Source organism: Colletotrichum spaethianum, assembly GCF_022836535.1.
Source record: "Colletotrichum spaethianum MAFF 239500 DNA, contig03, whole genome shotgun sequence".
NCBI classification, from domain to species: domain Eukaryota; kingdom Fungi; phylum Ascomycota; class Sordariomycetes; order Glomerellales; family Glomerellaceae; genus Colletotrichum; species Colletotrichum spaethianum.
Window position 1 is genome coordinate 989,532 of NW_026054773.1, and position 24,951 is coordinate 1,014,482.

Here is a 24,951-nt window from a genome sequence, read left to right on the forward strand (position 1 = left end):
TTAGATCATTGGATTAAAGCACCCCCCATCTTCCTCATGGCTTCTGAGGTCTTCAGGACTATGATTGGCCAGGCAATGCACATCCCAGTTGCGGTGTCCCGACCTTTGGCAAGCAGACCCCAGAAGTCACCTGCCCACCTTTAAATGCATTATTAGCGGCAACATTCTGCGTGATACCGAACGTGCTGGCTTTCGTCTCTGCTGCATTTCTGTTCTTCTTGCACACTTGGCTGGAGCTAACACATTTTAGTTCTCCGACCTGGCACTGCGGCATGCAAGCATGCACCGCGCTCCCAAGCTCGCCGTTGGAGCACCTGAGTCGAAATTCCTGACACACACCACCGCCTGGACAAGGGTTCTCAACCTTGGGATTGCACAGAGCCTGCACAAACTGTCTGCCGAGCGGGGTCTGTGCCGCGGACAGTCCGTTTTGAGTGTTCGGATCGGTGTCGACAGTATATGTCGTCGCTAGCTCTGGGGCTGGGGCTGGGATGGCAGTAGGCTTGGGTGGTGGTTTTGGTGTCGTGCCGTTGCGAGACGTGTATCCTGTCGACCCCTCAACGCAGAGACTCTCGTCTTCGAAGGCAGCACGGGCAACGTCCCTCCAGAGAGTCGTCATATTGTAGACATTATCGAGGGTGTAGTAGAGCCGGCAGTCTGCAGCTGCGTAGCGAAACTGTAGTGGTGTTGTGACATCGTCTTTGCGAACTTGATCCCGCAGGTTGAACCCTGCATAGTTGACAAAGATGCCACTATCGTGGAAGAGGGGCAGACGAGTCGCAGCGGTCTCGTTTTTCTCACGAGCTCCATCAAAGTCCGCGTCCAACAGGTCGCTTGAATAAAGTAGTGCACCACGGGTTCCGCCTGCCGCTTGCATGGGGCCAGGCTTTGGTTCACCGCCCATAACTACGGTGCGGGCTTTGGCTTCGGTTGTGGCCAGCTCGACAAAGAGGGCGCAGGCCGAAGAACAAGCACCATCTGTGAGCTAAAGACTTATCAGTCTTCAATAATATCCGACTATGAGCACTTAGGTCAACTCACAATAACCACATTCTCGGGGCTCCAAGGTGCAATTTTACCCGCATCAGTATTGTCAACATACCGATTCAACTGCCAACCATCGAAAGCTGCCGCATGGAATGATGGGTTCGCAAGGTCGTAGCGTTCCTACAACATCAAGTCAGCCCAATAGTCCTCCATACAAACTCAGGTAAAGGGTTTGCGAACCACTCGAGTGAAATTGTCGTTGTTGTACGTCAATGGCCCCTGGTACTCCTCCCACGAACTATAGTTCCTACCCGTCTCGGCGTTCAGTCGTGTGGTGATAACCCATTCGTCCGCCACATGGCTCAACTTCTCGGCGTACTCCTCATCGGTATCTGTCGGCAAATCCTGCCATGCTCTCGTCGACGCCGAGCCTAGAACGTTCCCCAGCTCATGGCTGCGCCGTCGACTTCCGGCGAAAGGTTCGATACCCGGGAACAATTGCCGCAGAAGGAGAAATGCAATGCCGCTAGAGCCACCATAGTTCTGCGATAGGTCGATAACGATGTGGGAGAGGCTTTTATTCTGTGCACCGGAGATGAACTGGCTTACGGCGTCGCTGAAGTAACCAATGTCCCATCCGTACTGGTCGAAGTGTGGGATGCTAAGCACGCCGGTTGAGATGTCGTCGTAAAAGTAGCCCGTCACGACGCCGCCCCCGCTGGCAGCGTCCAAATCCGCTTGCGCTACATCGGGATTACTCGGGAAGGCATGCAGACTTGCTTCGTAAAAGCTGCGATTTTCTCCATCATCATCTGTGGTGCCGTTGATGACTTCATCGTCTGCAATCGCATGACCCGCAAACGCCGGCGGCACTGGCACTTCATAATAAGACGCAGGCAGGTTGCCAAGTACAAAATAGTTATAAAAGTCGCCACCCGTCGCCAAGGGCCCAGTGAACTCGGGGTTGTTATAGATGGCGAGCCAAAAAGTTTCCACAGCACCGAGGCTTGGGTCTTCATAGGTGAAATTCAGAGAGTCTCCCGGGTAAAACGTCGCACTTCCGGCGAAGATGTTGAATGCCCCCTGAACATCTTGCACAGGACCACCCATGATTTGATTCCAGTCTGCATGGGGCTCTAGCATACCGACCGAGTTAAGAGCTGCGAAACGGATCAAGAACTCGACTGATGGCTCGCCGTTGATATGAGAAATTGCCGAGATCTGGGTACCATTACCTCGATATTCGAGGACATCGGCTATTATGATTGTGTTAATGTCTCGTTCTGTCCGCCCTAGCGATGGAATCTATTACCCTCGAAGTAAACCTTGGGAACTTCCTTGCCATCTATTGATGCTGTGACAAGAGAAAGGGGACTCGAGAAGGAGAATGCTGAGAGGATACCAGAAGATAGGTCGACATGGGCATCGTGCATCGAATAGACAAGGTGTTGAAGGTCAGCCTCGAAATCGTATTGATTTTTGTAGACCCTAGAAGTGACATTTAGTTTGAGATCGTCCAACCCCTTCATAAGGTCAAATGCCGGCTGCTGATATCCCTCGGGAGGGTTCTTAAGGTATGCTAAGGTGCTTTGGAATTGCATTGTGGTATTGTAGTATTCAATGAATCGGAGGGCAACGGCATCGTTGAATGGCACGCTGGTTAAACAAACATACGCGTCCAATGCATAGAAAATTCGAAATCCTGTTAACCACGTTGCAATCAATATCAAAACCACAATGACTTTGAACTGTTCTCCTCACCTTCGTTCACAGCCTCGATGATCTCCCCGCATATGTTCTCTGAACGAACAGACTCTTCTGATCCGTCCTGCCGGCGTGAAATGGGCTTCGGCGCCTGTGACGGTCTGGCAACAGCCCCTCCGAGCCACATGCACAGCAACAAGGCGTAAAACCCAGGTAACATCGTGGAGATTTCAAATAATTCAAGTAATGAAGTAATGCACAAGGACCTAGGAGACCGTTTAAACTCTCCCTGTTGTGGCAAGGCCAGACTTATACATAATATCACATATCCTGAACCCTCTGAAAGTAAGCAAAGGCCTGCAGGGACGGGTACTGCTTCCATTGTAAAATTGGATATTCAGCCCCCGTTTTCTCGCCAGGCAACTGTACATTCACCGAGCCTGATGACCAGGCTTTCGGGCCATCTCCAGACTACATGATAGCTGCTAATGTAACCTAATCTGCAGATCCTTCATTCATGTTTCTTCGGGATCATTTCCTCCATTTGTCACCTTTAAACTTTCACATTACTTGCAGATACTGGCATTTCCAAATCCCATCTACAGGTTCGCCTTACTTGTCCTTGTTTACATCATTATGCTTCTTGAGTTTCTGCGCGACACAGCATATTCCCTGACTTCGGGCCGCCTTGGACCTGCTTCTAGGGCTGGGTGGCTTGTTGGGCGGTTAAGGCATGTCAATTCTATTGAGAGCCTAGTGCAGGAAGAATTTGCGGCTGAACTGCATGTCAGCGATTATATTGATTGCCCCTGCCACTGCATGTTTAGCTCCATTTCACCGCAGCAGATTGAGCAGATTACCAGCTACCAATTTTACGACTCTCCTAAAGAGGGTGAGGCACTTTGGTTTTGCACAGTAGCCTGGCTAGGCAGCCATACATTGTTAGCCACATTCTTTCGTGCTTCTGGCGCTTGTGGGGCCAAGGTAGTATCGGCGAAAGATGACGAGCGCAGCTTTTTTAGGACACTTATCATTCATTGACTTCAGGGTGGATGGTATAGTTCCAGCTCATGCCAATTCGATAATCCGATCTTAAGAGAACTACCCGCACATTCCGGTCGCACGGTGACCAAACTTATCCAACGTTGCCAAGGTCAGAAGTGCGCCGTCTAGGTGAGGATTTAAACTCTGCATCTCTTTGGGGCCAAGATACAGACACTGCGCCATTTCAGCAGGCCTTTATTGCAGGACCCCAAATATGAGTGAATCCGAGAAAGAAAAAGAGCGCATGCCGTTGAAAGAGTTGTTCGAGAAGCGGTTTGAAATGCACCCCGCATTGAGCGAACGGTACGAAACAGGCGCGGATGTTTGGGACCCATTGTGGGACTGGGTGTTCGCGAACGACATTTTTCGAAGCTGGCAGCGGGATGACTATACGTGGTCGTTGCGCTGTGTCGGGGGACCAGGATCAGGCAAGGTATGCACCATTTTTTCTTAAGGCAACTGTGCCAGATTTCACTCTATTGCAGCAGTTTGCATAATGGTCATGGACCTCCAGATCATCTCATGGGTGTTCGGATGCCAAGACGTTGGTTGGCGATGCATCATGCTGGTGGGATTCATGCACTGATTTACTTAATTCAGACGACCTTGTCCGCAGTTGTGACACAATGGCTCAGAGACCACTACACTGGGAAGAAGGATGCTGTAGCCTCAGTTTTTGTGCGTGAGGATGCGGTCACGGCCGGTACCGCCTTCGTGGAAGACGTTCTGACGAGCATATTCCACCAACTGTGCGTCGGCCACGTCGAGGCGCACGAGGACGAAGCGTACGTCGCAAAATATCGACTTTACCTCGACGCTAGGAAGCACGGCCATCGCGACATATTCCGGATTAAGCTTATACGAGACGCGCTGGAATCGCGTCTCGGCATGCTCGATCACGCATTCCTTGTCATAGACGATTTTGACAGATGCAGTCCGGCCGTTGACCTGTTTCTTGAGAACGAGTTGGCCATCTTAGCGAACCAGTCGCGACTCAAGGTGCTCATAACCTCACGCGTATCGTGCTTGAAGGATGTGCCCACTGCGCAGTACTGCGATTCTTGTGACGATGAGGAGGATGCGGCAAAGTTTCTTTTCGTCTACTGGCGATGTGATAGTTGCAGGAGGAAGAAATGGAAACCAGCTCATATCCTCTGCCAAGGCTGCAGAGACAAAGGCAAAACCTGCGTCAACTGGTAAGTACAATGGCTGCGCCAAAGCACATCCTCTGCATACTTCGACATTGGATTGTTCTTTTCTCCCCCCTTTTTTTCTCCCTTCTTTTCCTCTCCTTTCTTTTTGTTTTTGCTTATAGGATGAAAATTTACGGAATATCGTGCGCCTGTTGTCCAGTGTTAGTTGGGACACTCGGGTCGAATGAGACTAATGTCTGAGGCGAGTGCGAAGCGAAACTGAAGCAGACTTCGTCCAACCTTTCGACCATGTCGAGCTCGAAATCGATTCAGCCACGCAGCCGGTTGCGCGATTCATTGACTGGGACTTGGAAACTGAGCACGGAGACTTGGGATTGGGCAGCAAAAACCCCGATAAACCCCCAAAATCCGCTTTCGGTAGACGGCTTGTCGACCTCCGAAACCATGAAGCTCTCAACAAGTTGCGGGCTCAAATTAAGGCGCGGGCGGGGGGCAACGTTAGTCTAGCTCGTCTCCGACTGGACAACGCGCACCAAACTCAATCCGTAGATGCCATTTCCGCCATGTCTGATGTGTTGCCGGCCAATATTGTGGGCTTGTTCGACGTCGGGATTAGACGCATCGAGGAACAGTCGCCATCCCGACGAGACCTCGGCTTAAAGGTAATCGCTGCTGTTGCGCATTATGACTTCGCTTTAGGCATAGAGTACGAGAGTCTTCAAAGGCTTATACGTCGGTCTGCCAAGACATCCGCTCGAGCTCACACCAAAAGAACAAACTCGACTCCGACGGTATCAACAAGATTGAGGAGGTCGACGATGCCGACACCAGAAATGCAACACGTGCCTCATCGTAGTCTCGAAGAGATGCTGCATGCAGCGCGCGGGTTCTTGGTTTTTGACAAAATGGGTCACCGGCCGCTCAAGGCTTTTTGCCTGTCGTTCCACACATACGCGCGGGAACATTACAACGAGTCTCTCATGTGGGCGCACGCGCAGCTCGACTTTGGAGGGGAAGAAGACTTGGCGGAGTTCGGCAACAAAGTGATGAGGCGCTCGCGAACGGGCGTCGCGCATTTTGTGGAGAAGAGGGACCAAGCGACGGCGCAAAGGCCTTCACTGCAGGAACGGCAAGATGGTGGGCGCAGTAGTAATCGTTTTGATGGAAAAGTTGGAGAGGAGGGTACTGATTCGGGCGCGAGAGGCGGTGCCGTTCCCGATTCGGTTATTGGTGGCTCTGGCTCTGCTCTTCTGATGAATGATGGTCCGGCATCGCGTGGGGGGACTCCGACGCCGCCTACAGCGGCAATGGCTGCTGGTAGGCGGGAAGTTGTCAAGGCCACCGACTTTGAACGTGAACAAAGCTTCAGGTTGGCAAGGAGAGGCACAAGCTGGGCCTAGAGTCTGGCGCAGACCCCTTCCGAGTAATGAGCGACTTCGTACGGGGTTCGGCAGCGGTAGCCGCGATGTTGTAATGTTTCCTAATTAGGGACCGAAAAGAGAAACATTCTCTAATGGAAGACGTTTGATGCATGGAGTAGCCTTCGGCACAGCCCTCAAGACAGCGCCAGAAAGTGAGGTTAGGCACGTGTCAGGTTCATTCAAATGAGTCAACAAGATTGGTTGAATGTCCGAATTGGATGGAGACGGAGACAAGTGTTGTTTGGATTTGACCTGACAAGGCGTTCGGCGCTTGTGTTGGCCTTGCCAGCTCCCCGCCATTGCTCGTCTGCGTAGATGATCCATGGAAATCGAAGCGGCAATCTACCCGTCCCAAGAGACGTTATCTAGCTCAACCCCTGTAACGTTCCAGGTTGAGCAAGCGGTGCCTTTTCCTTCCGAAACCAGCCCTACCTGTGGGCGGTTCTGTCGGCCCAAGAACGTTCCGTGGAACGCTTGGGTGCACAAAATCCGATGTGCCTGTGTGCTGGTAGTGTAATGTCTTTGTGTATCGTGTGTGTGTGTGTGTGTTTAAGCGCATGTACTCTCCCCAGAGAGTCGCAGGTCCACGTGCGCCAAGGGAGAAACAGGTTTCAAGATCATGTATCGAAACAGACTCTTCAAGAGTATAATAGTTCGTCTCGGTCACCCAGCTATGTCCATTTCCCTCTGGATAATATGCCAGGTTGAGCCGCTTCATTTCTCCCTACTTTTGGTAATTTTGTATCTCGTATTCTTCTTTCTGTGTAAATCACTTGATAACACATTCCCTACCAAGACGCCAGACCTGTGAGGAGAAAACATGCAGCTAACGACTACTCTCGCGGCCGCCGTGGCGACATTTGCAAGCTTGTCGGCAGCGGCCCCGCTCGAGCGCCGAAGCTTTAGCGCCGATCTCCCACACACCCTGGAGGAGATCAAGATAGTTGAGGAGGACGCTCGTGGCTCGCTCCCTAACTCGGCACCACCACCAAAGTTGGAACCAAGCAGTCTGACAACTTTTCAACTCATTCAATTTAACGAGCAGTTTGAGGTTGCCTTCTTCTCTTCCATGCTTGAAAACGTCACGAATGGAGGAGATGGTTGGGACGTCACAGAGAAGGATAAGCTGGTGGAAACTCTCAAGATTGTGGTTGCTGTAGGTGGTCCTTACTTTTTACGATGTCCACATCAATGTTAACAACTGCGCTAGCAAGAAAAACTTCATGCGCTTGACGCCAAGGGAGTTCTTGATCACTTCAAAGCTTTTTCACCGCCGCCATGCAAATATCAATTTCCAACAAACAGCTTGAAGGAGGCCGTTTCGCTTGCCGAGACTTTCACCTCTATCGTCCTCGGCACGCTCCAAGATGCGAATCAGCTATTGGCGAAAAATGGTGATGTTGGCCCAGTCCGTGCCGTCAGCGCAGTCATCGGCCAGGAAGGAGAGCAAAACGGTTATTACCGTAGCATCTTGTCACGCCCGCCATCATCGCAACCGTTCCTTACAACTTCGATAGCTCCATTCGCTTTCTCCGCGCTGCAAGCCTTCATTGTCCCAGGCTCATGCTCCTTTAAGATGTCTCAGATTGACATCCCCACCTTCGCCCCTTTAAGGGTCGCGCAGATGCAGGCCGGAGAGGTTGAGGCAAAGAATCAAATGCTTTCATTCGAAGTCAATTTGAGAGAGCTTGTCACCGCCGGCAGGTTTCTCGGGAAGGATAAAGCACCGCTTTATGTCACATACCTGAGCGGGCAAAATGTACCACTCAGCGTTCCTGTCGCAAATCCAAAGTGGGAGGGCGCTCAAATTACATTCGATGCCGAGTTTCCCTTTGAGAAGAATAGCATGTACGGTCTGTCGATTGCAGCTCTCACTTATGAGAGCCAATTCACCAACCCTGATGACATCGCGAAAGCGACGTTAGCAGGGCCTGGCTTGATCCAAGTCAACAAATAAGTGGAAGTGGTTTAGAGCTGTAGTACAGTTGTATGTGGGCAGGCGTCATGTAGAAGATTTGGAAGATATCCCAAGACAGGGCGTTTTGGTGTTACAAGCATAGACTAATAGTGGCTTTCAGCCATCATATTTTATTCCCATTCTTACCCGTTCCATGCAGCCGTCTCCGTATTTCTCTTAACGTGGATTTCGGTGTGAACATCGTGTAGACCTTCTTATCGCCAGGCAAAACGCGAGGAAGATATTGTTCCGCGTAGAGGAAGAAGAAAGCACGATCCTGCCGGATAGTAAGTGCTTCGCGAAACCCAAATTTTCACAACACAGAGTATGCACCCCTCAATTCTAATATAAAACAACTTGAGCTTGACCAAGCATGTCCTTTGATAGGTCGTACGTCTCTGATCGCACTTGCTCCATTCTAAGTGCCATCAAAAGCAGCCGGTAACCTCGCCTGCCAACCGATGACGCTACTGTGAAATGTTGGAGAGGATCAGACGATATGCCCATGGCCAGAAAAGAGCAAGCGCCATTTTTAATTTATTCAAACCTACCATCAATACTTAATTTCTCAATGCATGCACGTCGGTCTACACCAAAGATTTTATGGATGACGAACACAATGCATGCGATCTAGATTAACTGGAGGCTATGATGGTCTCGAAGATCCACTCATTCTGCTTGTAAGGTCACAATCGCTTACAGCATCAAACAATTGGCCCAAATACGAAAACGCGATAACGATCCTTGCCGAACTCTCCTAGCTCAGAACCGTGACCCCTGTGCACGGAAGTCCCCTGTCACGTTTCTCGTCTCAGACAGTACCAACAAATCGGATTCAGGGGTACCATTTGACAGTTCGGACGTTGCTTTCAGGGCGACAGAACAAGTCACACCACAGGATAACCCGGCAATTTCAGCCAACAAGCTAATCGGGGGGGCCGGTAAACATCTTTTACCGAGCGAAGACAAAGTGATATTTCCCTGAAGCTAGATCGGTGGCTGAAAACCTTCGTTTGTTAATCGAATCAATGGCGACAGTTGAAGAACTAATTCCACCACTTGGCAGTTACTGGACTTCGTAACTATCCGCACAATCCCAGCCTGTTGGGTTGGTAGAATACCCGATTTGTCCATAGTTACCGAATATTGGAGATGTCGATTGACAATAACCTTACTTACCGGCTAAAGATTTCGGGGGGACGATTAGATTGCCCAGTATGCCTGAGATGGTGTGTAAGTGGCTTGGTTTGACCTCGGATCTTGGGCATGGTCAGGGACATAGCTGCCAGTTTCTGTAGCAGCCGTCTTTTGCCAATAAAAAAGATGCCGAACTCCAGTCGGGATACGGAGCAGACCCAACTCAAACAGCATCAACCAGTCTGTCAATAACCGGCCGAGGGATAATGATTCATAGTCAACCCCAAGGCCGAGTTGTATCTCCGAATATAGAAACAACTACTCAAACCCACTACAGAGATAGAACACTTGGCAGTAAGCTTATTGTGATGCTGAAGGACTCAAACTTCTCCAACCTCTAGACTAGCACAGGGGTGACAAAGGACAGGGTCCCTTCCAGTCAGCAAGCTTCAGATCTTGCCTCCAAGCTTCAGCATCGCACGACCAGGTTCAGAAAAATAACCACCAAATATGATGAGGATACTGGAAAACGAAAAAAACAATCTTGTTGTCTGTTCTATGTCCTTTTTCTCCAAGTCAGCAAGCTGCCCACCAATGAGTAGAGGCCCGCTTTTGGAGTGCGAGTATCGTGTTATCATCTGTGTAGACAGGAAACTATTTGTTCCCAAAAAATAGATTTGGGCAAATTACCGGTCCATTCTTGCTGTTTTCATTCCAGCTGGGCAGGACTTGTTGTTCACAAGAACAAGCCACTAGCCTTAATCAGGTGGCCATATAGGCTGTGAGTACGGTGAACTAGATTTAACTTTGTTCTAATTTTCCTCCAGTTATTGTTACTGACCGATGAACGACCGATGAGCTTACCGTTTATTTTTCTTCATTTGCCTGACATAGTGGAAACGTTGGTAGCAGTCATCAAGATCTGTCACCGCAAATCTCCCGAACTTTCTTATCCTAGTCTTTGGTCTGTTAGTAGGTGTCTGAAATTCCGCTTCTTATTGCTCGGGATAGAGAGCTCTCTGGTATTCATTAGTCAACATTTCATAATAGGTAATCACTTAAACCAAGGCTTAGCTAAATTACGGATCTACAAACCTTGGGGACCCTGTCTTTTCTTTCGACTACGAGCAAGGCCATCATCCGGTGAACACAAAGTATACATACACTCAACTTGAACATGAAGCACTAGATCCCGAATTACCCCTTCTCCGACAGTTGCTACATCACGTTGTGTATGACCTGCACCTAGCTTGTATCGCGGCACAGACGCCAAAGACACAAGTGCGTTCTATGCCTCTGACTCCACTCTCTGTTAGGCCATACCGTTATGTGTCGCTTCCCTATTCGTCAGCCATCTGACTACATTCCTCTGGCCTTTAACTTATTTGAGGTTGTGGTGAGGGCCTCAGTCGTTCGGCAAGATTATTCCAGAGAAGCTGGCCTCGAGCTCGTTGGTGGTGACGTCATCCGTCTTGTTTTGGGCGCAACTGTTTGCGCTTTAATTTCCTGGTTGCACGACTAACGGCATCATAAATGCCGGGCCGATGAATGGCAATGCGCTGCCGACAGACATTTTTGGAAACATACTGAACAGTCCACCTACCAAAAACTGATGGAGGGGCTTTGTTTTGATTTTGCTATTTCCCCCTAGACCATTTCTGGTAATTATTATTATCGATGTAATCTGTTGGTCAAACAAACTCCCATTACGTAGCATATTTTTCTAGCATATTTTTCACCTTTCACAAGAAGTAGGCTTCTTGGTATCTGAAGTTCTGATCTACATCGAATGTGTCGATATCATTGGCGAGGATCAGTCATTAGAAACACTTAGAAAATTGTGCAGATTTCTTGGGCCAGAGCCTGCCTGGTGCGCAGAGACAATCTATCTTAACCATGCTTCTCGTTGTAAATAACGCCGGACATCTAGTTGTTTCCATGTTAGTACAGTATTTTCCACGATGAGTCCGCAACTTCGCGAAGCAGCAAACATATGACTATCGGACATACCAGAAACGGGCCTAAATACGTGAGAGGGACTCCCGCATCGTCACTCCAGAATGGGGGAGTACCCCATCCGTATTGGCTGGGACAATTGATGAACTCTGATACACTGTTTCGGAGCTCAATGGACTGATATGGGTTATAGTCGAAATTGAATTCGCAAACTGGCAAGTTAGACTAGTCGAGAATAAGATCAGCCGCTCAGTCCTAACGAAGCTAAGAAAGGGGCATAGAGTAGAAAAACATTTACCACGCAGCTCAAAGTCAGATCTTTGACGTTAAATGCCTCGGAACCATTCACTCCCTGACATGACTGTGCGTCGATGTAGAGTTCATGTGGTGTGGTCCAGTTTTTCGAGAAGGCTGAGTCCAGGATTTCTTTCATACGGTCCATACCAATATCTTCATGATCGGGTCAGTCTAACTATCAAACCCCCCAGACTGTATAGTTCCAGAACATACCATGAGCTCTAGTGAGTCCATAAGAGTCCTTTCCATCATACCAAATTGGGCCACAAGTACTGTAGTTATCGAGTTTGGTACAGTCATAAGGGTCGATTGGGATTTTTGTCGGATCAACGCCAGGGCTGCAGTCTCATTAGCTGGTGTTAATGGCTTAGCAGGTGCTTCAAACAAACTTCTTTACTGCGAAATAATCGTCCAATTGGAGTGCCTGGTTTAAGGTCCACTTGAGAAGATTGTGGTACATGAAGTCGGTGTTGTCAGGAAGGTTGGTATTGAGTTTCTGACAACAAGGCGTCAGGCTGATTGCATTGCATCACAGGCCTTGAAGTATCAACAACTCACCTGACTGAACCCGCCGTTTGAAGTAATAGCATAGAAAGTGTCAAAATCGGTTTGTATCTGTGTCAATGCTTCCCCAACGTTTTTTTGGTACTCATTAACGTTATCGGATAGGGAAGCTGAAAGTTCCTCCCAGGAAACCTGATACTGTTGTGTGGTCGGAAAGAGCTTACTAAAAAGACCAGCTCCACCACCAAGAACGCCTGTAATTGAACCGAAGAGCAGGCTTGCTCCGACATTGCCACCCGGAATGAGGGAAGACAATGACTTTCGTGACCAGAAACGTTAGAATCTCTCACTTGGTGTTGGAAATGTCCTGAATTGTACTCACAGAGAACAAGCCAAGCGAGGCACCCCAGATCGGAGAAAAGTTTGGGGTATTCGGGTTTTTTGTTGTGGGTGGTGCAACAACTTTGACAATCTCGGCAACCGCTCCACTGTTCGAAACATTAGACAATGCGGAGTGTTGGTGAGGAGACACTTGCATGGCAGTTGCTTGGCCATTCAAGAGAGCCTGGTGATAGTTGGTCCAAAAGAGGTTGATAGCTGCGAAGCCTTGAAAGTTAATACAGTCCTCGAAACTCGGGAAACATCCGGATCAACCAACCGTAAATGTTCCAGATGACCTTCACAAGCTGTCAGTAACTGTTGACTTGATTTCAGTCGGGTTGTCCTGCTTACGTAAAATTCTTGAGATGAACCGTAATCACTGTCACGCCCGCTAGGTGGCGGAGTACACCCGTTGAGGGCGATAAAGTCGCAACTCCATGTGATCATCCCCTATGACCAGATTAGATGGAAACGCCTGTGGTTTTACAAATGCCTTCATACCGCCGTATCCAAGTAGCACTGAGAAAAGCCTCTGTTTGTCGAGTTGCACCTCGCGGAGTTATTGGACCACCAGTTCTGTAAGTCTTGTTAGAGAGGAAAGTTTCCATAAATTTTCGATCATACCTTGAGATGGTTGTTCATGTCTAAGGCTTCCCAGCATTGTGGCTGGATGCTGTCCCAATCATTCATTGTGTTAGCAAGCTCTTCATCTAAAAGAAACAGAGCCAAGGTGATGTCGTACCCATCTTGAGAAGAAGGAGAGCATTGACTGGCGGTGACGTTCCGCGCTTTCAATTTCTGGATCTCAGGGCGGATAGGCGAGGCCACCGGTGATGCATTGATTGGCAGAAAGAAAAGAAAGACGAGATTCAAGAGAATCATTATGGGTACACAATGAGGACTGTCACAACGAGAGCTGCGACACGAATGAGCGAAAGGGTATTCAGTTGACGGACTTGGAAAGTAGTGGCTGTGGGAACAGCAAGAATTCAGGATATAGTTGTTGGAACAGACATAAATCCAGTTCCATCGCTGACGACTCCCACTGCATTCCTATTTTGGAGCGTACTCGCATGACCTCGGGTGGGTCCACTCAGGAACAAGGTTTGATCAAGGACCGTTCTCCAAGTATAATCCTTACTCGGCGATCAATTCGACAAAAAGCATGAATCATTGCCCAATAAGATCGGCGAACAACTTTCAGATTTAGGAAAAGGCAGTGTATCTGAACTAAATTGCATACGACTTAGTGTTCTATAATAGGATGGCATATACGTCTATTTGGTCATGGCCTTGTGAGTCTTTGAAAGGGGTGCAAAGGGCCAATCCCTTGTCACATCACCTTTATCCTGAGGCTCAGTAATGGCTGCGGCACTTTGTACTAAAACTCACTCTATCAATTCTCTTCGAACTTTCTTCTCATCCGGAGTAGTTCGTCCGATGTTCTTTGTGTTCATGAACAGGCGACACCCAGCCAGTTGGTGTGTCACAGGATCTAGCATATACAAAATATCACTCATCACCACCAGGCCGCCCACCACTTTTTGTCGCCATATTCAGACTTGTCACCATGAAATCCACTTCTCTCATTCGTGCTCTTGCACCTTCAGCATTTATCGCATATGCTGCAGCAGACAGCTGTTGTTGGGGCGATCAGTGGGGAGACACAAACTGGCTGTTCCTCAAATGGGATGAGCCCGCACAAGTTGTGAGGTGCGGTCTTGGTGGCACGCTTCCAGCTGGAACAAAATGCACCGTCGCAAATTCGAAAGATTCGAATGGCAACATCCAGGCCCTCACGAACGTCACGTTCGGTAGTAGTCCTCAACCGTTCAAATTCCGCATTGGCATCGACCCCAACAGTTGCGACCCATTGCCGAACGACAAAGTGGTCACGGGGTGGGAGGATTGGGGAGCCTTCATGTTCACCGGGCACGAGCTCACGTCCCAGAGATTGGATGTGTGCACTCAGGCTTATTCCGCATAGTACCAAAGTGAGTGTTTTCCTTTTTGTTGTTTCTTCGATAACTGAGGATGGAGTTTTAACAGTAAACAGTGCGTATTGATCAAGATGTATGTACTATCAAGGTAGCAGCAAAGGTCAGAAAATTGAGATCTAAGGCGCAATGGAGCAGACCGAGGGACCGTCATCAGTGTGGTTGTTGGTTCATTGCAGGTGATTTCATCGCTACCAAGTCTTCGGAGTTATGCTCAGTGTTCGCCGCCAGTCGGCAATGAAACCAAGCCTTTATTTGAACTAACACATGGCGTTCACCAGACACCTGACCTTTCCTTTCTCTCCAAAGTGGCCAAGAAAAACGTAAAGAAGGAAGAAAAGCAAGAAGGATGAGGAAACGCTTACGAATAACCATAGCGGCTTGGTCGAATCCAAGTCGCCTCACTGCACCTATTTCCATGTTGCTCTTAGAACTGAAACTCTGGCTTTGACTCGTTTGCATTCTAACATAAGCAATGGTACGCTACGATATCATCATATTCCACGTACTATTTTTCTGGTCAATTTTATTTAAATCGAGACATAGCTCAGTACGATTAGCATATCTTAGCGTGATATTGCTACAACTGCCATAGGCAAGATTGCTGCTTCCTCGGTGCGTCAGGCGTCGTCGTAAGCAGTTGCTATGGATCAAAATGTTGTCATACATACAATCTGCGGACCGGCTATCAGACTTAATATATCCATATTGGGTCGTGTGACCTGTGGATCATGGTTGGCTCCAGCAAGTATGGATTTGGAAGGCATGTTCATCCTTCCTTCTATGTCATACAATAATACGGTATATGATCGGCAGTTTTGGTCTAATGAATGTGTCCAGCCGCTCGCGTTGACTCGTGCAAAAACTCGGTCGGCGGCCGCGCCTGGCTCTCTTATCAGTTGGTTTTGTAGGCAAACTGGCGAGGTTGGCCGGTGGGATCCGCTCTACCCCGCGTCTGTCAAGCTAGGTAGTATCATAAGGCAAAAGTGGACAGTGGAGTTGCTTGGGCGCGTCGGGTCACACGGGAACATAATCTATCTATTATCTAGCGGGGATACTTCCGGGGGAGAAATTAAGGCGCAATCGGTATCTCGTCATTTCCTCGGTTTATTATCTTGATAACCGTGGGACAGCAGGGAGCATCCTATTTTAAGAGTCCGCTTCGAGCTAATCAGATTGCAATTAAACTCAGCCACGGCCTGTGCCTGGCCCGAACGCGCACAATAGGAACCCAAAATAGACAGATAAGTATGGCCGATGGCCCATCCTAACCAGCATGAGGGCAGTTGAAACGCATATGCGATCCCAGGAATCTAGCACTTATCGTCTACATTCTGGTTTCTCCTCGTCTGCACTTCTTTCCTTTCAACACCAGGCCAGTCCTGATATCGATCAAATGTATTTCAGATTTCTTCATCTCTGCTTTTCTTTGTCATTTTTGGTCCTTCCAGGGTAAGTTCAACATCAACCCATTAGGTTGATGGTGCGTCTAACAGAAATAGGGCTTTTGCAAATCAGCACTCCAAGTGTTTCTGCACTTTGTCTACTAGTGCTTTCACCGATGGATCAAACAAGTGCCTCACGGAAAAGGCTTGTGAAATTTACCGGTCGTCGATGAAAATATTCGAGGACGATCCGTCGAAGGTCAACACCACAATGTTATGGCATGTGAGTAGCTCTTAGCTCCAAAGCGTCCCGACTGCCTTACTTGGATTCCATACTCATCCCAAGATCTAGGTTTGCGCAAGCATTGCCCCGGACGATGTCGGACGGATGCAATACGTCTCTGGATTTGGTGGTAATGAATTCAAAGATGCTTGCTCACAAGCTCAGAGTTCTGGTGTTTGCGCGGATGTCAGTGGAGACATAGGTTCTAAATGCCATTAAAGTCAGGCACTTTGTAGCTGGAACTGGGGATATAAATTTAATAATGTAAAATCATAGTAGGATGTCTATGATAATGGCTGACATGAGGAAACAGTCCTTTAGCCTAGGTTAGAGTAATGAGAAATCTAACCATATATGATCAACAACAAAAGCCAGACAGTATGCAGTGTATTGCGCCAAGGAGGGCAACCTGTTACTTCATTTGATATGACCTCTGCAGCCACATTCCCACTACAGTCTCAAGGTTTAGCTATTCAGCCGGCAGTCTTGCTTCTTGAAGGGCGATTTGACCCCGACTAAGTGGACGAGGTCAACATCATCTGGTTCTTGCTTATTGAAACAAGGTAGACAGACAATACTACGTATGATTGTGCATTAACTTACTCCTGTCATGAATTGCCTACAGAACTGATTGAATTAGTAAGATTACAATGCGGGTTCCTTGAAACTGTATTAAATCTTTGCTTAAGAAAGACACTAATCCTGTAAACGTCTCCTGAATGCTCTGTTGGACTGTTAGCACAGTTTTGAATCAGACTACTGTTCGTGTTCGTACTATTATTAGATCTCACGTTACTATATTGCCTAATTTGACTTCAAGATCCTCTTCGTTCTTGCGATCGCACTGTCAGAAGAATAATCTTCTAGTACGTAACTAGGGGTGTTTCAGTCGTCTAAGTGCTCAAGATCAACAAACTTAAACACAACTTCCATAAAAACATCATTCTCAGCCAAACAATTAGGAGATACGGCCGCCCACTTAGGGGGTCTTCGATTGAGCAAACTATGTATCCTTGTAGGCTGAGTACCTTGATGACAGAACCAGCTTCTAGAACATCTGCACGCTTATGCTCGCAGGCTTTGTGACTTATCCTGAAACCTGATCTACCAGTGGAGCATAGACAATCGACCTGTATGTAAAGCACAGTTGGCCACTCTCTACGTAATCTCCGACATTCCACCGCAGAACCAACAGGACCGTAGACTCTAAACTACAAACACCAGAGTTTGCTGCTAGTTGCTCTCAAAGACATGATTAATAGACTGGGACTGGTACGCGTGTCTCCGCCCCGGGTCGTATAATCAGCTTTCACTGCTGCTGTAGCAAGCTAGTGTCCGCGCAGCTGCGGTCCAGGGGCACAAGGGCATGACATTTGTCGGACTGACCGAAAGAAGGCTTCTGCCCTCCGTTACGACCAGGTCCGTGGAGCGTGATTAAAGTTTTGTAAGTTGACGGCACAAGTCTGGTTGTGTCTACCAGCGGCCTGTGGCTCTGTGAACCTAGTCTGTGTGGAGATGCGTTTGGAGTTCCTGATCGGTGCTCTCCCTCTTATCCATGCTCACAGCCGTCACCTTGAACTTCGTCCGTTACTATCTCACACCCCACATCTCCGGTATTCATTGATAGAGGCCCCGTTTATGGTTCATAGGCAAATGTGTCATTGACTCGCAGAAGCATAGACAGTCGTCTTGAAGTGGATTGTTGATTCAGCCACGACAAATAAAACATATAGTGCCTCATGTTTCTTGGATTCTTCTTGTCATGAGAGCCTTTGACTATCTCAGTACAACTGGAAATGTAGCCGCCTTGATTGCTCATCTCGGATTGACTATTTTCCAGTCTCGCATTTCGGCCGAATAGACCGCTGCAAGGCGCGACACTATTTAAACCATCTACATAATACTCTCACGGTCGCTTCGTCCCGAATCGCTCATACGAACTGACCAGTGCAATCTTTGGTGAGCATCTGATCTGAGCCGCAACCAGCCTATTTCAGGCAGGTGTACATACCCTGCCGTCGCAACACAAGAGATGGAGTGGCACAGCAGCAAAAGCATTGTCGCTTATCTCCGAGTTGTCAGGGGCGTTGGGTTTCGGAAACCCTGTCAGCAATCCCTCCCGGAACAGCCCGGTGTCGTCACGTTTGTCTTCCCGTATTTTGGGATTGCATCCACCGTCATATGAAGACTCATTGACTACATCCAGTGAGCCCAGAGCCTCAGATATTCTTCACGCCTGCAATTGGACCTCCGCTGGGAATGCAGAGCCCGCAGACGTCCCACAATTCGTTTTTTCGCATCGGAACAATGAGTCGCTGGGCCGACAGGCAGGCAGTCCTTGGGGTTCAAGGGTGCTCGGGCGGCGCGTCTTCCAAGTCAACGACGTGCGTCCGGAACGCCGACTTCGATCTCGGCCTCGAAGAAATTGTCTACTCCATCATACCCTGCTCGATAGCCATCCTCTGGGGCCTTCACCGGTGCAGACAGTTGTGGAAACGACCAGTGGTGGCCCAGGGATCGATTCTCTTCACTCGCTACTTGGTCGGCTGTATCGTTCTGTGCGCCATTCTGTTGCTCACCCTGCCATCCTCACTCGCCATCGCACCGATTTCCGCCATCCTTATTTCCGGGTTCTTCGGGTGCTGCCAGCCCAGGAGACAATCAGCATCACCTCAAGGATCACATCTTTTGACCCGAAAATTAGTAGGCTGCATCGGTCTGACAGTTGTGGTCGGCTGGCTTACTCGCGTCTGCAGGTTCTCTGGCATGCCCTCCCCGCGTTCCAGGTTGCCGGCTTGGAATCCTTGATCTGGACTGCTGTCGCCGGCGTCCCACACCATGATTTGGGTATCAGCATCGCATCATGGGCCGTGTCGGTCATTTCCAGCCTTCTACTCCTCTTGGTTTCAAAGCTGGAGCACAGCAGGTCGTTGGCCCCATCCGCCCTGCTGCAGACATTCCTCCTTCTTACAGTCGTGCTGGACGCGACTCGCATCAGAAGCGTCTGGTTTGCTGGAGGTCTTTATCACGAGTCACAGCTGGTGTTCATCCAGCTGTTTATCAAGATCTTTCTGTTGTTCACAGAGTCAAGGTCAAAGGCTGCAGTCATCTCCATCCCAGCGCGGCAGGTCTCTCGGGAGGAGATTGCGGGCATCTTCGGCAAGGGTCTCGCGTTGTGGGTAAACCCACTGTTGTCGCTGGGGTGGAGGAAAGACCTCACGGTCGATGATCTTGAGCCAGTCGACGAACCTCTGTCTGGTGAGAAGGTGCTTGGTAGGCTATCCTCAGCCTGGCAAAAAGGTTCGTTGGCTCATTAACCCCGATCTTGTGTGCGAAACGCTGACCAGTGCAAATGAGTAGTAAATCAGAATCGAAGCCATGCTCTTGCGGTAGCAGTCCTGCGAGCTTTCTGGGCCGACATCTTCGTCATCCACATTCCGCGCCTTGCCATGGTCGGGTTTGGTCTCGTGCAGCCACTACTTGTGCAGACCACCATCAAGTATATTCAGAACCATGGAGACAAACCTGTCAGCTGTGGCCAATGGCTCATTGCCGCCTTTGCTATGACCTATCTCGGAGTCTCTGTATGTGCGACAAATCGAAATCGGTTTCAAAGCGCTTACGATGGATCAGATATCTACTCAATGGTATGGCCAGCTCAACAACCGGCTCATCACCCGCATCAGAGGTGCTCTCATCGCAATCATCTACCAGAACATGCTATCTCTTCGAGCAGAGACAGACAACTCCCAGGCTGCCGTCTCGTTGATGAGCACGGAGGTGGAGCGCATCACCGTAGCCGCTCAATGGTCGTTTTCCATCGTCCCAAATCTGATCCAGTTGGGTTTCGCGCTGTGGATTCTGAGCAGCCAGCTCGGCGGCGTCAGCGTCGCTCCTGTAGTTATCGCAATCCGTAAGCCACCGCCCGGAATGAAACATAGCCTTCTTCGCTGGGACCAACAAGCTAATGAATACATGTCAGTCTGTGTGTCTGTCGGGGTGAGGGTCGGCCAATTGGTTCCTCCACGCCAACGCAGATGGATGGAGGCGATCCAGAAACGAGTCGGCATCACCACCGAAATCATCGGCTCGGTGAAGGGCGTCAAGATGAGCGGCCTGTCTGCCGCGGTCCAGGATCAGATTCAAGGCCTGCGGGACTTTGAGCTCGACGAGTCCAAGAAGTTTAGGAGGATGCAGATTATCAATGTTCTCGTTGGTAAGTCACACTAGTCGATGTTCTCCCTCCGTCTGATCCTCAACATCGACCACTTTTTGGTCCTAGTTGACGTTGTTTAGGGCAACTCCCTTCCATCATAACGCCGTCCATCACCTTTACAGCCTTCGCGATCGTCCAGAAGCTGTCTAATGGGGAGCCTCTGAACGTGGTCCAGGCCTTTACCTCCCTTAGCCTCCTCGGCATCTTGATCAACCCCGTCTCCGAGCTCGTCATGATCCCGCACAACTTAGGATCTGTAATTGGGTGTCTGGATAGAATCCAGGAGTTTATGGTGAAGGAGAAGCGGAACGATTACCGCCAGATCAAATTCGTGACTTCTCAAAACCCCGTGCATGAAAACGGGATATCGGAGCCCCTAGCAGAGTCGCGGCCTTTGATCAAGGTATCGGAAGGATCTTTCGGTTGGCATAGCACTCAGCCAATCCTGCATGACTTGGACATCGGGGTCCCTTGTGGGACTCTCACGATGCTAGTCGGTCCCGTCGGGTCCGGCAAATCTACCCTGCTCAAGTCCCTTGTAGGCGAGACCTATCGCATATCCGGAACTGTAGAGTACACTACCAGCACAGACGTGGCATACTGCGACCAAGACCCCTGGATTCTCAACCAGAGCATCAAAGACAACATCTTTGGCGGCGCCGGCTATGACCCCGTTCTTTACAGCAAGGTCATCCAGGCCTGTCAGCTAGATCAGGATCTCATTCTCCTGCCTCAGCGCGATGAGACTGTGGTCGGAAGCTCTGGTGCCGCCCTCAGTGGTGGACAGAAGCATCGCATTGTAAGAAGTCTCCCCTGTTGACAACGGGTGCCGCACTGACATGAACGTGGAGGCGCTTGCCAGAGCAGTCTACAGCGGAAAACAGGTCGTCATCATGGACGATAATCTGAAGGGTCTCGACTCGGATACCGCTTCGAAGTGCTTCGAAGCGTTGTTCGGCACCGATGGTCTCTTGCGCGGGCACAACCGAGCGGTCTTGCTCGCGACGCACAATGGTACGTACATCGCCTTTCCCAGGCCCAAAGCTTCAGCCCCTGACAATCCGTCGTAGCACAATGGCTCCGCTTCGCCGACAACATCATCGCTCTTGGGAGCGACGGCAGGATCTCCGAGATGGGGTCTTACGAAGAGCTAAGCAAGAGCGGGGGGTACGTCAGCACGCTCCGGGTCTCGCAGCAGAGCAATCGTGAGGAAGAAGAGCCCGCAAAGGAGCCTCTTAAAAAAAACGGCAAGCAGAAAGATAAACACGCCTCCCCTGCCGCGCCAGACGCCTCCAAGACCCCCAACACTCGCGGCGCCGCCAACACAAGCTCCCTATGGTACTACATCAGGTCCATGGGAACTTCGTCATTCGCCTTGTTCTTTGCAATGGTTCTTTTCCAAACATCTTGTAGAACCATGCAGCGTACGAGACCCCCTCTCAGGAGCCCCCAGGTTGCCGCAGAGGATAGACTAACTGTGTAACAGGTCTCTGGGTCAAGTTCTGGGTCGCAGCCAACGAGAGCGGCGGCCAGGAGAACTTGGGAATGTGGGCAGGACTGTACATCCTCTGGGGTGTCTTGACAGAAATTGCACTCGCAATGGAAACTTTGTGAGTCGTTCTTCCCGTTGCAAGGAACATGTGCTTATGAATGTGATTTAGTTGGTTCCTCGTCATCGTCGTTCCTCACTCGGCCAAGGGGCTTCACTTTAGTGTTCTCAAGGCGGCATTTGCGTGAGTCTCCCCTGACAACGGTGTGCCAGATGCCTCTTGTGTGCGCATGACAGCTGACTTGCTTTCAGCGCGCCGTTGTCCTTCTTTGTAAAGACAGATACTGGCGTAATCATCAACCGGTAATCCCACCCTCACCTCCAGTCATCGCTTAAGCCCCCGTCTGATACCCTCCACTCTAGATTTAGCCAGGACATGAACCTCGTCGACTTGCCACTCCCAATTGCCTTCCTCCTAACATGCGACAGTAAGGAATCCTCTTACCACCATCTTTGCCCATGAAGACGTCTGACTGCAAATACTAATCCCGCTAGGCTTCACCCTAACCATCGCAGACATCATCCTTACCTGCACCGCAACAGGCTACCTCGCCTTCGCCATCCCTGTCCTCGCCGCGGTTCTCTTCATGATACAGCACGTCTACCTCCAGACCTCCCGCCAGGTGCGCCTGCTCGATCTCGAAACCAAGTCGCCCATCTTCTCGCACTTCATCGCGTCCTTTTCCGGACTCGTCACAATCCGCGCGCTGAACTGGACCGACAAAGTTCAGGCCGAAAACCTGGAGAAACTCGACCTCTCCCAGCGCGCGTTTTACATGATGGGCAGTCTGCAGAGATGGCTGCTTCTCGTGCTCAACCTCACCGTCGCCGCGCTCGCTGTCTTGCTCGTCAGTCTGTCCGTGGCGTTGCAGGACACCATCGACCCCGGGTTGCTCGGCGTGGCGCTCGTCAGCGTCATGGGCTTTGGGCAGTTGCTGACGGGACTGTTGAATAACTGGGCGATGCTGGAGACAAGCCTGGGGGCTGTGGCGAGGATCAGGGAGTTCGAGACGGAGACGCCCTCGGAGGAGGGCGGGGACACCCCGGTCACTGTCGAAGAATGGCCTGCGAAGGGGCAGATTGACATCACCAACGTCTCGGCGGCCTACGACGACCACCAGGTCCTCAGCGGCATCAATCTCTCAATCAAACCTGGCGAGAAGGTGGCCATCTGCGGGCGCACGGGGAGCGGCAAGTCCACGCTACTAGCGCTCCTCGTCCGACTCCACGACCCGTCTTCCGGAGCAATTGAGATCGACGGCGTGGACATCTCAACCGTGCCCATCAACCAGCTCCGCAAGTCCCTTGTGGCGCTTCCTCAGGACCCGCTCTTCTTGCCTGGAACCGTCCGCCGAAACCTCGATCCGTTCGGCGCCCGCGACGATGCCGGCATCTGGGGCGCCTTGCAGAAGACCGGCCTCAAGACCCTGTTTGAGGACAAGGGTGGTTTGGAACCGGACCTGAACACGGACTGGCTGAGCGCAGGACAGAAGCAGCTGTTTTGCATGGCGAGGGCCATTCTGAGGAATAGCCGCGTCCTTTTGCTCGATGAAGTGACCAGCAGGTAAGTTTGCTGTGATATAGTTTGGCTGGCCTGTGAGCCCTAGTTAACATGTCAACAGTCTTGACCAAGCGACGGAGCAAATAGTTCAAGAGCTTATCCGGAGCGAGTTCCAAGAGTGGACCGTCGTGGTCATCGCCCATCGCCTCAAGGCAGTTGCTGACTTTAACAAAATTGTCACACTTCAGGACGGACAGGTTGCTGAGTTTGACCACCCAAAGACGCTGTTAGAGAAGGGTGGTGTTTTTGCCTCAATGTGGAAACTTCAAGAAGGATGAGCAAGGCTCATTTGATACCCATCATCTGACAGACGGCAGGGGCCTTTACGCGATCCTTGTCTTTTGTTCTAACCATGTCACAGACATGCACGGGCACAGTAGAAAAGACTTGTTTCGGGGGTATCAATCTCATTGTTTTCTTTTCATTTTCATCGTACTTACAATCATATACTTTTTTCGGTCTCAGCCACCTCACCCGCTCATTTGCCCTTCATGCTCTCCGCAGCCTTCGCGGCAAGACCCTTCACCTCCTCGTCCCCCAGCGAAGCCTGCGCCGACGCAAACGCCTCCCTCCAGGCACCCCACCTCTCCTCGTTCAAGCCTTTCCACTCGCGATCGCCAAACTTGCCACCGGCATTGCCAGAATTGCCTTGGAAGGTGCGGTTTTCGGCGCTCAGCTTCTGCAGGGCGTCGCCGGAGTAGTTGATCCACAGGAAGGCCTGCTTCACGGCGGCGGCGACGTCCGCGTCGGCGGGGTGCTCTTCTTCAAAGGCGGTGCGCAGGGCCCAGAGACCGTAGAGGGAGAAGTCAAAGGGGTCCTGGGGGTCGTTGAGGTCGGCTCGGGCGATCAACTGGGCGACGAAGGCGGAAAGGTTGTCCCAGCTGGCCTTTTCTTCCTTGGATGCGGATGTGTCTAGAGCATCTGGCGGTAGTTAGTGTCGAAACTTGTTCCAAACGAGTGCCAAGCAATTTTGTTATGTGGTTTGGATTAACTTGGGAGATGCGTTGAATGACTTACCAAAGTTCCATAGATCACGGGCAACCCATCCAAAGGTAGGAAGCTCCTTCCAAACAACCTGGTTGCTCAGCTTGAGAGGCTGACCATCAGAGGCCGTGACGGTGGTCTCGCGCAGGCGCTGCAGAAACTCGACAAGGGGACCTTGCCTTTCGGGCGAAGTCTGCTTGGCAACGGCGAAGATGGCGTTGTACGTGTCCCAAAGAAAGTCCTCGATTTCGGACTCGGATTTCTTTGCGAGCTTCTTGAACTCCTGGACCGTGTCGTCCAGAGCCTTTGCATCGGTGCTGCCGGACTTGACGAAGGCGTCGAGGGTCTTGTAGGCGGGCAAACCCGCGATGGCGCTGTTGACACTCATTCTGGCTATCTTGGCCAGTTGGTGTAGTTGTGAGGATGCACGGATG

General features: G+C 50.4%; 8 protein-coding genes across 8 annotated transcripts; 6 read left to right on the top strand and 2 right to left on the bottom strand.

Annotated features, from left to right (window-relative positions):
• Positions 1 to 58: 58 nt before the first annotated feature.
• ColSpa_01764 (peptidase S41 family protein ustP) lies at positions 59 to 2,588 on the bottom strand (the record flags this gene model as incomplete). Its single annotated transcript, XM_049267976.1, has 3 exons — positions 59 to 985; positions 1,228 to 2,243; positions 2,300 to 2,588. The coding sequence occupies 3 exons, from the start codon at positions 2,586 to 2,588 to the stop codon at positions 59 to 61; spliced, it is 2,232 nt and encodes a 743-aa protein (XP_049123933.1).
• A 1,643-nt stretch (positions 2,589 to 4,231) lies between these two features.
• On the top strand, positions 4,232 to 4,935 carry ColSpa_01765 (uncharacterized protein; the record flags this gene model as incomplete). The annotated part of the gene is made up of 2 exons (XM_049267977.1): positions 4,232 to 4,303; positions 4,336 to 4,935. The coding sequence occupies 2 exons, from the start codon at positions 4,232 to 4,234 to the stop codon at positions 4,933 to 4,935; spliced, it is 672 nt and encodes a 223-aa protein (XP_049123934.1).
• An 859-nt stretch (positions 4,936 to 5,794) lies between these two features.
• ColSpa_01766 (uncharacterized protein) lies at positions 5,795 to 6,289 on the top strand (the record flags this gene model as incomplete). The annotated part of the gene is made up of 1 exon (XM_049267978.1): positions 5,795 to 6,289. The coding sequence occupies one exon, from the start codon at positions 5,795 to 5,797 to the stop codon at positions 6,287 to 6,289; it is 495 nt and encodes a 164-aa protein (XP_049123935.1).
• An 841-nt stretch (positions 6,290 to 7,130) lies between these two features.
• Positions 7,131 to 8,267, top strand: ColSpa_01767 (uncharacterized protein; the record flags this gene model as incomplete). Its single annotated transcript, XM_049267979.1, has 2 exons — positions 7,131 to 7,466; positions 7,521 to 8,267. 2 exons carry the CDS (start codon positions 7,131 to 7,133, stop codon positions 8,265 to 8,267), a joined length of 1,083 nt encoding a protein of 360 aa, XP_049123936.1.
• Positions 8,268 to 14,112: 5,845 nt separating this feature from the next.
• Positions 14,113 to 14,529, top strand: ColSpa_01768 (uncharacterized protein; the record flags this gene model as incomplete). The annotated part of the gene is made up of 1 exon (XM_049267980.1): positions 14,113 to 14,529. One exon carries the CDS (start codon positions 14,113 to 14,115, stop codon positions 14,527 to 14,529), a length of 417 nt encoding a protein of 138 aa, XP_049123937.1.
• A 3,985-nt stretch (positions 14,530 to 18,514) lies between these two features.
• Positions 18,515 to 21,243, top strand: ColSpa_01769 (ABC transporter atnG; the record flags this gene model as incomplete). The annotated part of the gene is made up of 5 exons (XM_049267981.1): positions 18,515 to 18,910; positions 18,964 to 19,465; positions 19,604 to 19,791; positions 19,841 to 20,423; positions 20,546 to 21,243. 5 exons carry the CDS (start codon positions 18,515 to 18,517, stop codon positions 21,241 to 21,243), a joined length of 2,367 nt encoding a protein of 788 aa, XP_049123938.1.
• Positions 21,244 to 21,262: 19 nt separating this feature from the next.
• ColSpa_01770 (ABC transporter gloK) lies at positions 21,263 to 23,811 on the top strand (the record flags this gene model as incomplete). Its single annotated transcript, XM_049267982.1, has 7 exons — positions 21,263 to 21,437; positions 21,494 to 21,847; positions 21,910 to 22,033; positions 22,085 to 22,156; positions 22,336 to 22,400; positions 22,489 to 23,536; positions 23,595 to 23,811. 7 exons carry the CDS (start codon positions 21,263 to 21,265, stop codon positions 23,809 to 23,811), a joined length of 2,055 nt encoding a protein of 684 aa, XP_049123939.1.
• A 200-nt stretch (positions 23,812 to 24,011) lies between these two features.
• ColSpa_01771 (uncharacterized protein) lies at positions 24,012 to 24,905 on the bottom strand (the record flags this gene model as incomplete). The annotated part of the gene is made up of 2 exons (XM_049267983.1): positions 24,012 to 24,454; positions 24,551 to 24,905. 2 exons carry the CDS (start codon positions 24,903 to 24,905, stop codon positions 24,012 to 24,014), a joined length of 798 nt encoding a protein of 265 aa, XP_049123940.1.
• Positions 24,906 to 24,951: the final 46 nt, after the last annotated feature.